Source organism: Ptychodera flava, chromosome 13, assembly GCF_041260155.1.
Source record: "Ptychodera flava strain L36383 chromosome 13, AS_Pfla_20210202, whole genome shotgun sequence".
NCBI classification, from domain to species: domain Eukaryota; kingdom Metazoa; phylum Hemichordata; class Enteropneusta; family Ptychoderidae; genus Ptychodera; species Ptychodera flava.
The window spans coordinates 17,500,322-17,513,634 of NC_091940.1; the positions used below are offsets into that span (position 1 = coordinate 17,500,322).

Below are 13,313 nucleotides of genomic sequence, written 5' to 3' on the forward strand. Positions count from 1 at the left end.
TGATCATATAGCTTTGCGCTAAACCATGGTGACGGAAGGGTAAAATTATCACAGGAGAAGACACTAGTATTGAGCTTTAAGCAAGTTTAATCAATATCTTCAGAGTGAATTGTACATTATGGAAAAGATCACAGAGCTAGGATATATTCCACACTTACAACTCTGTTCACTTAGAACTTTGAATCCCACACCACAAGTTCATGAGTTACTGGCTTTGAGGCGGGTTGGTTGGGGATCAGTGGTTAGTTAACCTCTTGACCCCCCATTTCTCTATAGATGGACTCAACCATTTCTTCACTGGAAGCAATGGGACTGAACCAACTCAAAAGCAACATGGGGGCATGTGTGAGGGACACTGAAAACACTTCATAGTATAAACTTTTCAGGATCACCTGTGTGACCTGTAACCTAAATCATATCAACAGGATTACTATCTAGTAGAAAAAGCAGGACGGATAATTTTAAATTTATCATTTTCTAATAGAACTGGCTGTCCCAGTCTCTTTCAAAAGTCCCTGCATAGTTTAAAAGTATTACTGTGACAAAAATATTGTGAAGCCTGAAACTCTCAACAGGTTGATAATGTCTGACCATTGATAAAAAATTGCATGAACTTTTACTCAAGTTCTGCATGAATGATGACACACCATTAATATATTGCATATCCAAGAAACTTGGTGGAATTTTAATTTCATCTGGCAGGGTCTCTTGAAAAAGTTTATCAGTCTACGATACCAGTATAAAAAACAGTACTGAATAATGAATAATTAGATAAAGTATTCGATATGAGTATATTTAAGGTGATGCAGTCAAAGGATATTTTATCCATGCAAAAAGTAAGTAGTGTTGAGAGCTACTTGTCACAGCCATTAATGCAATGACAAGCTTGTTGATGGATGGACTAATTTTGTGCATAGTAAATACTGTACTGATGTGTCTTTTTTTTGAGATATAATAAGAAATATTGCCAGTAAATGGCATCATTTTAACAAAAGGTATCATGGAGGTGATGCCTTAATCAATGTGTAATGGAGGTACATGTAATATCTTAATCAACACGGGTGTTTATGCATTGCTGAACATCTATAGCATCAAACCACGCCCAGCAATGGTTATACTGTGAGATTTTGACCTTTTCAGCTTAATTATGTAGTACATTTGACCAGTTCACAACATGTATGCACTGTGGTGACAGCGGGTACATACATGTTGCTAACTGGTTAAAACTGACTGGTTTATCCATTGCTGAGGCGGTTTATTAATTATTGCTGTCATATGAGAACATTACACTGGAATCTAGAGTGAAACAGAAAAAAAAAGATTTTTCTCAAATTTGGAGAATTTGTGCATGTTCAAAACTGTGCTATATTGGGAATATAGCGCTGTCATTTCCACGTCTTAACCAATTGCATCGCTGCATAGTCGCAATCAATATACAGGTATAATATTATAATAAATATTGTAACGCTAACAATATAGTAATATGCATTCAAAACTTGATGTGTGATACAGACTTGTTGTGCAAACATAAACTGCACAAAGAATTTTAAAGCCAATGTTGGAAACGCTATCAACATAGATTACCTGGTACCGCATAAAGAAGTCCTTTTCAAAGTGACATTTTTGCTGAAACTATAATGTCTAGATGTGAACTGAGAGCAAATTCTTAAATTTGAAGTGCTGTAAATTAAATATATAGATTAAAAACTGCTTCAGGAAAACGTTAATATCCAACACTTCTGTCAGGCAGTTTCATCATCACATATGATCCAGTAACACCAGCCAATCATAGACAACCATGAAATGAGCATTTTAAGAGTGCATTACCTCAGGGGGCTAGAAGTAATGAAATTGTGTGATTTTGTATATCTCATAAAATACAATGTGTGACTTTGTATATCTCATAAAATACTATGTGTGACAATTTGTATATCTCATGAAATAGCTAAACTGATCAAGGTAATACAACAAATGTCTCCATGCTTCATGCATCCTCCTCAACTACTTCAACATATCTGATTTTAAGTCTCACTACAGCAGCCAAGCTACAGTCACAGGCCCAAATGATATCAGGAATTGCACATATTTGGTACAGAGCCATTCCAAGGACCCCGGTCCTAGCAATCTCCTTGTGGACACAGTTTTGCAAGTGCGTCATGGGATTCTGACACCCCCTTGGATGCTGCAAACTTCAAAAGCTTCTTTACTTCACTGCGAAAAACAAAAGAATTTTGGATGTAGTTTGTAAACGCAATCGACGTATTGGTACTGAATTTTAGTCTGCATATAAAGCCCACCACATGAACCTACAGATACGCAACAACATAAGCACCAATATGTCTTCATTTAAGGAACACATAGATGACTGAACATAAATCATATGGCCCTGTTAATGCCATAAATTCCCCGTTACAAATTTTTTTACAATTTTGCTGATAATTTGTGAAGTTTACGTTGACCTAATAAAAAAGCAAACCAATGAGTAAAAATTCACATCTAAAGTGAGATTATTCCAAATGTACAGCCATTTATGTGTCTGGCAATATAAAACCAATACTTAAATTATTAATTTCTTGTTGCACATACAGTACACTGCACATGCAAACTGTTTACAGCGGACAAAGTCTCTGATGACAACAAATTTTTAAACATGACTCATTCAACCACCTTTGGAAAAAGAGTATGACTTTTAGTATGAATTAGACAGTACCATAACGATTGGTTAGACTCTACTGAATCAGTTTTGTGTTTAATTGGACCAAGTTGATGGCTATTAGTCTTTTCAATGTGTTGACTTGTGTCGGCAGAACAAGAATTTGAAGTGTAAGCTGGTGTATATGCTTTGCAGCAAATTCTGAATTTGTCAGGCTTTGAGTGCTGTAATTTTTTCCCGCCAAAATTTCAGTGCAACATTTCACCAATATTTTTGAATGTTTCTGTAACTTTTTTTATAATTTTGGACCAAATGAATATCACATTTCATTGGTTTATGCTTTTTATCAAAATTGTGTCAAAAATCTGAAAAAATTGACTGGGTTGTATTATATAAAGGTTACAAAAATTGACTTTGGTGCTCAAAGGGTTAACCTGTTAGCTGCCTGATGTGAACAGTTTTACACTCAATGGAATTGTTATTTCTAGCAGAGTTGACTCAAATTTTATAATGTGAGGAAAATTTGTCATAAGAGACTCAATTTGACATCGCTGGAACTGATTTAGAAACAGGTATGCTATTTTCACTCACTCTCTGCCTGAGACGTCTGTATTGTAGCCCTGTAGGTGACCAACGGCCAGATTGTGAGAGGAATGTGGATGACCTTTATCGGCTGCGTACCTAGAAACAAAACCACAAAGTTGAGTAGATACATGTAGTTAAGATGTTAAAATCAGATATCCTGTACCTCGATCCCACTACAAGAATACCGGTACTAATAGAATTCTGTAGAATTTCTGTAACTTATAGAAAGAGTATAAAAATTTATAGAAATTCTACAGAAGCTGCTTTTTCTATAGAATTCGACAAAAAACGAGTTCTAAAGGACTCTGTAGAGAATTTTCCTAACGATCAGGAACCACATTCTGAAAGCAAACACTATTATCGTTATTAAAATTTTATAATTTGCAATATTTTTATCATAATTACAGTACATGTAAGTTGGTAGATTCTACAACATAGATTTCATTTTTTTCAAATTATGTAGGTTATCGTTGCATGATATGTTGTTTCACTGTCTGTCACCACTATTCAACAGTATCATATTATACCAAATGTTAATGTGTCTCAAACAAAATTCATGTGCCCACTAACTTTCAAATTTCCGAACCAAGTGAGTCTTAATCTACACATATCTGTTGAAATGTCTTTTAGTTGGCCCAATACTAGTACATGTAATATGTAAAAATGTTCTTGAATCATAACAATGTTTGTTGACTTGAATGGGGAAAAGAGTCTGACTCCCATGCATATTTTTGTTGTAACATTATTGTCAGCACAAGGTCTTTGTAATGTTGGACTTATCCTGACATTTGAGAGAGAGAGAGAGAGAGAGAGAGAGAGAGAGAGAGAGAGAGAGAGAGAGAGAGAGAGAGTACGCCCTCAACAGTTGAAAATTTTTACGTTCTTTGTAGAAAGATGAAAACAAATTATTCATCAATAAATGTCAATAAATGTACAATACAAACAAATGAAAATTGAAAATTTTCCTGTCTGTGAAATGTACTGTGTAATGTAAGTTCAACATGTGTGACTTCTATTTTGCCAATAGTGAAATTAATCGAGAGCGTACAAAAGTGCAAAATTAAGTGATATTAGAAACTCATGACAATAAAATTAAATTCATTACCAGTATCAATAATTAACAGAAACCACAGAATCTGTGGACTCGTTTTGGTTCTTTTTCTACATTTGTGTATTTTTTATGCAGGACATTGCGCCATCATATTGATCAAAAGATAATTCCTGGTGTTATTTTCTTGAAATATTTAGTTCCTAGTTATGCCAGGAACTCATTGTTTGAAGTGCAAACAATTACTGTTGTGTTGAAAACATGTAGCATTCATATTGACACTGCAATGGGGTCATTTAGGAATGTTAGCATAGCGAAAAGAAATTGACAGAATTCGATGAATCATTAATTGCTTCGCACAATGTGAAGTCACTTGACTGGAACGAAATGCCTGTATCAAATTATACCAGGTGCCATGGCAACAGGTAATTTCTTTAACATGATGAATTATTTTGTACAGGGTATTTGGAATAATAATCATGTTTTTGTGGCGAGAATTTTATAAAAAATAATGGAAGAATAATTTCATTTCTGATAAAGGACTTGTTTGATTCTGTGCAACGTCAGATGTGTGTATATGTATAATTGTATCACATTGTTGTTTTGGCTCCATATGACATAAGGACATGTTTGCAGAGTTCTGTGAATGACACACTTCAAGTAACTTATCAGCCCCAAGGGGCTGATGGTATTATTTCAAAGATCCGTATTCAACACCTTGATAACACAGAAACCTTTGAAGACATTAAAAAGGGTCAATGGCTGCCAGTAACTTTTCTGATACTGTGTATGTTCAGTTTCTTGTTCTACTCCCAAAAGCATGTTGAGATACATGCTATTCAGCTTGTCGACCCAGCCTGTACATTGTGTTGACTGCATTGCTATTGTCAACAAGTGAATTCTGGTCCGGAAGAGAATTCAAATGTAAACATCAGTGCACTTTCATGAATAGACACTGTGTTACAGGCTAAATAGTGTTTCAACATGCTTAAACAGGAACTTCCCCTATAAAAGTTGGATTATCATAAATCTATGCAAATGTAAAGAAATCATGCTACTGATCGGACGTGCCCGTGTTTGGTCCCAGAATCCCAAAATTTTGCCATGTTTCAGGCATCCATTGTCATCGAATCTTGCATATGATGTCTGTGAATATACAGCAACTAAACTTGAGTCAGAAATAAACTAAAAAAATGTTCTGTTTTTTGTTGGAGAATGCATTATGCTTCAAAATGTGTTCCCTGTACAACCATTTGACCCCTCTTTGCATTGGTCACGAAAGTGCCCATCATGTTTATCATACAGTCAAAGCGATGCCATGAGAATTCTTAAACTACAGCCCAGTGTATGCAAATGGCAGCGTCATCAGTAATCCCCCTATTGTGCACCCACGGTTCTGTAACTTCCCATTTAAAATGGAAATAGAACAAGAACTTGCAATCGACATACAAAACAGAAAATTAAAAAATTTACCAAAAGTTACAACATTAAGTTACATGGGCCTTTCCGAGTTTCATTATTTTATAATGATTGCTGACCTCAGTAATTTTTCATAATATTTATCAATGAAAGAAAATTGAAAATACATTGAGTTTCACTTTTAGACAATTTTTTTAACAGAGCACACCAGACTATGTCCCTTTTCCACTTATAAATTCTATAAACCAGTGAGTGTACTGGCTGCACACCTTACAAGTTCAAACCTTAAGGCAAAATTCACCTTTGGGGATGGATATATTCCCTGAACCCTTATCCTGCCAAGTTCATAGGTCATCATAAAGTTGGTTACAACACAATCCTTTGAGGGATCATGGTTAAAACCAATAATAATTGTCTGGTATATTGACATTCTAACAATGACTTGATCATTTGAAGGCCACTAAAAACAGTCTCAGATACTCACTGAACATGATTTTCATTGATTGTACCTGCTCTAAATTCTAACGTACATGTAAGTTACATGCCAAGTAGGTGAAAACAGACATACTATGCTTTGGCTCAATACCACTTTTGACTGACTTGTCAGATTAAGAAGTGATAGGCCTGATAGAGAATAGGGGTTATCAAACTTTTAAGAAATCTTCATTGGTCAACACAGCTCATGTGGAACCAACTTGAAATTTGTGGAAAAAAACTAAGGTTTCTTTTCATTTTACTTCTGTAAAAATGAAAAAAATTACCCAAAATTTTCCCAAGGAGAACAGAGAAAGACAGACGGTTAAATTCAAACATTTGTGAATTTTAAGTAATATTGTTCTCTAAATCTACAGAATTTGCACAGCAATACGCCCTGAGAATAGTTTGCAGATTGTTGAAGGAAGTACTGTAAGAGCAATATTTGTAAATTTTCACTGTAACCGTGAGTGACTGTCGGCTTTTAAAGCAAAACGCCCCTACCTGAACCACTCCATAGCCTTGTCATTGCTCTGATCCACACCTTTGCCATTGAGATAGCGTTGTCCCACCAGATGCATAGCCTGGGCGTGACCCATGTGGGCATAGGCATGGGTCACGTGGAAATGAAGATTGTCAAAGTGGAAATAGGCATAGTAGATGAAGAAAACCGTGAAGGCAATGAGCAATCCCTGTTGGAGAGAAATAGATAAAAAAAATTGATTGGAAGAAATAAATGCTTCCAGAAAAGTGACAGCCATCTAGGATGGCTGTAATGGTTGTTGTATGTGGGATATTACACCGATCATGATAAGGGGCCGTAGATAATTGAAATATGCAAATGGTAAACGCGTTTTTAGGGGGGAGGGGGTTTGGCTGTATTTCGATTAGTGCACACAAAAATTGCACTGTGTTTTTATATTGCAACATCCCAGATACACGTTTTTATGTATTGAAAGCATTGGCAATATAGTTTGGCGTGTACCAGGCCAGTGTGGTTACCAGCACTACACAAGCGTTCCTTTTAAATGTACATATGGTTCAGCTTATGAGTAACACAACGTCAAAATCATTTTGAATACAATGCTTCAATTCATTTCATTCTGTTTGTTGCGTCATTGACGAGTTAGCGCTGTACAAAGATGGATTTTAGAGGGGGTATGCAGGCAGGATGGGTGGTAGTGTATGCCTGATTCATAGCGACATAATTACCGATTGTAGGTATCATATACAGAATGAGGCTTAGTTAGATTTTCGCACTTCTTTAGTTGCGTTTACCATGCACATGTTTTAATTATACACAACCCCTTTACTTCAAAGTGAAATGTTCAAAAACTATGGCAAGTACACCACATTACATCTAGACGTAGGATGAACAACATTGCACCCAAAAAACTTTGCGTGTATAATTCTTATAGACCATTAAAATATATCAAAAACAGTGTTTTTGAAGGGCGGTATTACGTACTGCAGGTAAATGTTACTAGGGTTCCCAAGTCATTTTACCAAATTCCCTCTCTATATTAATGCAATCACACTAGGGGAGGACAGAAATGTTACTGAGGTTCAAGTTCTCAAATTATTTAGTTACATTCTCAAACCTTGGCAAAAGCACTACACGACAATAATACGATGGTCTCACACTTTCAAAACATAGGGCCAAAGTCCCTGAAGCTACTATAGACATGGATAAAAAATTAAGTATTTCCTGACTGTATGAAATTATCTCACTAAGGTCATCCTAGGGACATGTAAACCAAATATTAAAGCTGTCTGACCAGCGGTTTTGAAAAAAACAAGCGACTCAGCAGTTGACAGAGCTCTGCTGTGTTATGTAGAGAATAAGCTTTTGTGACACATGTATTGATGAAGAAGGTGGATATCTTTGATAGCTCATATAAGGATGGCCTGACCAAAAATGGAAAAAAATTCCGTAAAAATACAGATTTGCATATTTCATCAGACTATATTAGTCTATAACAGCAAATAAACGAGAGTTAATTACATTCTAATTAAAGTAAACAAGACTTGCTTCAATCAAGATTTATGTCATAAAAAAAAGCATATCTGTAAGGTTATAAAGAATCTTGAGCTAATATCTTTTAATATCAGTATTTTCATCCTATTAACCAAGCACATTTCAACTTTCAAATTAACATTGTAAAGTAATTTCTGTTGAATAAGTTGAGACTGTACCTACTCAGAGAAAGCACACTGAAGAGACAAAATTTGAAACTTAAGAAGTTCAAGGTCATCAAAAGCATTATAAGGAATCATGTTACACTTTCATTGCACTGTTTACACAGATTGCATAATTGCTATAAATAGCACATGAGGAATCTTACAGCCCAGCTTTACCATAAAACCCTATCACTTGGACCACTCTTTTAATTGACCACTCTATTTTTTCCTCAAAAAGTAATCTTATTTTATCCTTACCAAGTCAACCATAAATGGAAATTAGAACTTTCTCTATCTCTATTTATTTGACCACCCTATCATGACAAACTGATATGAGCAATTTCTTTTAGATAACATAAATGGTGGTTCAGAATATATCAAAGTTGGAATTCAGGAAAGTTGCCTTTACATGTTTTAATCCTCAATTCACTATGAACTGTCAAAAAAAGTTGAACTTTCCGATAATTCCACACTAAAATTATTTTGGCTTTGATGATTTCCTAATTAATTCAATTATTTAAAATCATATTGATTATTTTTTTCTGGGTGAATTGATAGGGTTTATACAGTACAAGAATTGCATACAATGTAAGTCAAATTTTGACCAAAAATGACAAAAAAATTCCTTAAAAATACACATTTGCATATTTCATCACAATTTGAACAAATCTAAGTTGGGTTATCCCTAGGGACCTGTATACCAAATAACAAAGCTTTCTGACCAGCGGTTATGAAGAAGAAGATTTTTTACCAAAAACACCTTTTTTGGCATTAATTTGCCTATTTTCAACAATATCAAAAAATTAAAAAAAGTAGTTTCTCAAAATCATATTTTTCATCTACACAACAAATATAAAATCAGTAAGTACTGCGGTTCTCAAGATATTTGAGTGGACGGACGCCTCACAAACGGACATACATACATACATACATACATACATACATACAGACTGACGACGGACGCATACCCATCCCAATAGCTTCTATTGACTATAGTCTATAGTAGCTAAAAAGGTCTTCTACGTATCTCCATCTTGTATTTTACTTTATAATATAAGGTAGACATTCTCTGGCTGAATATTGTGTTGTGACTTGAATCCGATAACGATGGACGGAAAACAAGGGTTTTCTTCCGTTCATGGGAAAACTGTCTCAGTACCCTCTTGGCACCTTGCAAGCACGGATGCATGATACAACACTATCGGCTGTACACATGTGTTGTATGTTTCCATAGCAACCAAAATGATCCCCCATGTATCGTTATCGTTTAACACTGCATAACATATATTACCACCATTTTATTTTCGTCCTTTCGCTGGTATTATTCATTGACTGCGAGTCAACCAATAGGAGAGCGCTTCGTGTTCCGGAAATTTCGTTAAGTCAATTTAAATTATTGATTGTTGAAGGGAAGTAATAATTGCGACGCGAGGCTGCGCCGCCGCTCGGTACGCACACCGTTTTACGCGTACCACTGACGAAAATAAAACATGAGTGGAGTCGCCAAATGCAGGCTATGATACGAGCATCTGTCGATTGAAGCTGAAATTGTAGTGATGAAACACAGCACCAGATCATTACACAAAACCGCGTTCATCTCCTGCTATATTGATTTTGCTGAAATACGTAAACAGGTGCATTATCCATCGACTCTGCTCGCGCGCAGTAAGTTCGTACCTACCTCTAAAATTCTGACTGTCAGCGTATCTGGTTTCTTTTTTCTGGCTAAGTAAACCTTTCCTCCGTACGGCAGGTTTGGGTCGTATTCCTCATCACCATCGTCATCGTCAATAAGAGGCGCATATTCCTCCGTATCTGGTCTGTGCGGAGGAGTTCGTCGGCGTACCTCACTCGGATCCGAGCTAGCCATGTTTGATGATGCTACTGACGACTCCCTAGGCACGTACGCACTTTTCACTTTCATTATTTACTCCCTAAGTTACCTAGGAATCGCTTACATTGTCCCGCGTACAGAGCGAACTTTCCGGTATTTCGATTAAAAGTACAAATTGATCAATTTTCAAAAGACGTTTAACAGCAGTCGTAAAAATAAATACGACAAATAAGTGACAACTCAAACAACATATCGAAAAATTTAACAAAATGTTAAATGAAAATATTTTTTATACAATCTATTGGCCACTATTAAAGCTTTAACTTCTGTTTGTTTTTTCACGATATTTACTGTCAATTACAATATTTCTTGTTCTACTCCCCAAAGTATGTTGAGATACACAGTATTCAGCTTGTCAACTCAGCCGATACATGTGTCGACTGCATGGTGTTGTTGACAAGTGAATTCTGGTCTGGACTAGAATTCAAATGTAAACAGTAACAATGCATTTTACAGGTACAATGCGCTGTGTTAACAAGTAAATTAAAATATGTTTCAACAATTTTGAGGGAGTGGAACAAGAAAATATCATTTGCACACAAAAATTATGAAAAAAATCAACAGTTTAACTGGCCCTTTAAAATGTTACAGACACGAGTATTGACTGAGTATATCGAAAGGAACGAGATGCTGTGAGTCAGTATATGAAAGAATGCGATAGTGACGCTAGTGGAATGGTTGGAAATCATATCGATAGGCTTGAATCTTGCATACTTCTCATATTTGCAGCATTTAAGGTAATATGCACCTCGAAAGTGAAAGACTTAAACTTTTGCTCTAACTTTCCTCAAGGAATCTTTCAATCGTTCTCTTTCAAAATTAAGAATAAAAATAGGGGGTCACCGTGCAAATTTTGGTTCTAGAGAAAAAATAACCCAAGATTTACCGATATTAGAAATTCAAAATGGCCGCCATCCCTGTGTTAACCCTATGGCGAAAAATAAAAATTTTCGAATTTGAAAAAACTAAGCCGGTGAAAAGTTTTCTTTCACCAAGAGCTTTAAAATGAACCCCCACATGTGGTATATCAGAAGAGAACTGTAAAAGTTTGAGTCTGAATGTCTGTCCCCGAGGTGCGCTCTACCTTAACTGGAAATGGTCCCTTTTTTTCTGAATCCTTGGGTGAAGCCCATATCCTAATCATATCTTGAAAAGTGGTAGGAGTGGGGTTGGCATCATTTCACAAGTGGTATAGCCACAAATTGATAACATTAAATCGCTGTACACAATATACAGTGTAATGATTACAAGGCATCTTGTAAAATGGTGCCATGGGGTTAGAAACAGGTTCTTTTCATGGCTCCTTTGGCAAATTATATAAAAAACGTCAACTAAACCCCTTTCCACTTTATTTTGAATCTCAGTCCAAACGATCCCACTATCAATATCCATTGTGCACTACTCACTTTTACCAACCTAAATAGTAATCCTTTGTCTTTCTGTCACAGCAGTTATTTTCCAAATTTGTCATCAATGTTAGTTGGTAAGATTACCATATTATATTCAAAAGTTTGCTAATATGGCACGTATGAAGTCATCTTCGCTTGCCAAGGTCTCTTGTCTGGGTAGCTGGATGCTTCCCGAAAACAAAAAACAGTGGGAAGTATTTAAATGGACCCGTGTGAGCAGAAGATGGTATGAAGTAAGCACCGATGATGTTGACAGTTGAATTAGTGAATACATCAAAATTGGTTAATTCCACACTACCTAATCATTCAAAAGTGACTAGTTTTCAACAGTAACACTCTACACTTGTACAACGGCTGGTCTGGCAAGCTGATATGCTATAGAAGGGAGTAGACTAATGATATTGCACATTGTTGGTAATGCATCGACAAGAGAGGTAATTTTATATTCAAAGTTCACATGATGGGTGATAGTATCCCTTATACCCATTTCTGCTAGAGTTTGCAATCTCAGTGGTGGAAAATACACTAGTTCCTTTATTTTATTGTTATTTGTAAATTGTAAGTTAGAAGGTGAGAAAAAGCGTGATGTACAAGATATCATAGCTGAGGATTTATTTAGACCAGAGTAACTGAATTCTGGGTTTTGCATTCACTCGGAATTTTGAAAGATAAAGGGTTCAAAAACAGGCACAAAAATTTACCCACAAGTTTTATATTTACTTGTGTTAATGCAATATGAGTGTCCATTCAAGAATCAAAAACGAAAACCTCTATTTCACCTCCTGCAAGCATGCATGTTTTTAAGTTTTGAAGTTACATTTTTAAGTACATTTAAATTACAAAATTGTGTAAACAAAGGTTTGTACATAGAAAAAAAATACTATGATCAAATACTTTTTCTTTTCCTGAAACACTCCAAAATCCCATACATGCCATACACAAAACAAATACTATAATTACTTTGACCTTATTATTGGGTTAGACAGTAAGCTTCATTGCTCCTTTTCAACTTGAAATCCAAAGGAATTCATTTTTGTATCTTCCATTGCCTTCCACACTCCCACCCCATATAGCAAGTGGACACTGTCAATAGGGCACATCTATTATCTATCAGAGAAATATGCATACCACCTTGCAGTTGTCATACAAAACCAACGATGGTGCTAGAGGAATATGTTGATACCAGTGCTTACAGTAGCAACTTGGCCAAGTTCATAAAACTCAGCGTAATGCTAACGTTCTCAAAATAAATGTTTTCATTTCTGCAAAGTGTATATATAGTTAAAGGGCCAGTACAGATGTGTCTTTTGGAGATTTTGTCACATGTAAGTTCAAGTTCCTTAAGTATGCCATGGAGGTAGTAGTACCTCCATGAGTATGCTGAAAAAGGTAGCATTTAGTGTGCCAACACAGCATTTACATGTAGAGAGGGCAGTTGTTTACAGTCCGGACCTGAATTCACTTGTCAGCAGTAACAAAACAGTTTACAAACGTACAGGCAGAGTTGACAAGCTGGATACAGTGTATCTCAGTGAAAAATTCATCACAAGTTACAACTTCTGGCTCTTCAATATGCAAAGTTTGAATATGCAAATCAAACAGTCATGCATCATTTACTCATTGGACCGAAACCGCGCAAGATGTATTATG

The 13,313-nt window shown here is 35.7% G+C and overlaps 1 protein-coding gene across 1 annotated transcript; it reads right to left on the reverse strand.

Annotated features, from left to right (window-relative positions):
• Nucleotides 1-69: 69 nt before the first annotated feature.
• LOC139147640 (secretory immunoglobulin A-binding protein EsiB-like) lies at nt 70-10,256 on the reverse strand. The gene is made up of 4 exons (XM_070718785.1): nt 10,042-10,256; nt 6,684-6,871; nt 3,245-3,334; nt 70-2,211 (listed from the first exon to the last, which is right to left on the reverse strand). The coding sequence occupies exons 1-4, from the start codon at nt 10,228-10,230 to the stop codon at nt 2,118-2,120; spliced, it is 561 nt and encodes a 186-aa protein (XP_070574886.1). The 5' UTR covers nt 10,231-10,256; the 3' UTR covers nt 70-2,117.
• Nucleotides 10,257-13,313: the final 3,057 nt, after the last annotated feature.

What these genes read in the sequence shown, in the direction of transcription:
- LOC139147640 (XM_070718785.1), bottom strand. Translation starts at nt 10,230, where the DNA reads ATGGCTAGCTCGGATCCGAGTGAGGTACGCCGACGAACTCCTCCGCAC. An exon ending in AAGGCTATGGAGTGGTTCAG is followed by an intron (nt 3,335 to 6,683) that starts GTAGGGGCGTTT and finishes TTTTGTTTCTAG; the next exon opens with GTACGCAGCCGATAAAGGTC. An exon ending in ACAGACGTCTCAGGCAGAGA is followed by an intron (nt 2,212 to 3,244) that starts GTGAGTGAAAAT and finishes TGTTTTTCGCAG; the next exon opens with TGAAGTAAAGAAGCTTTTGA.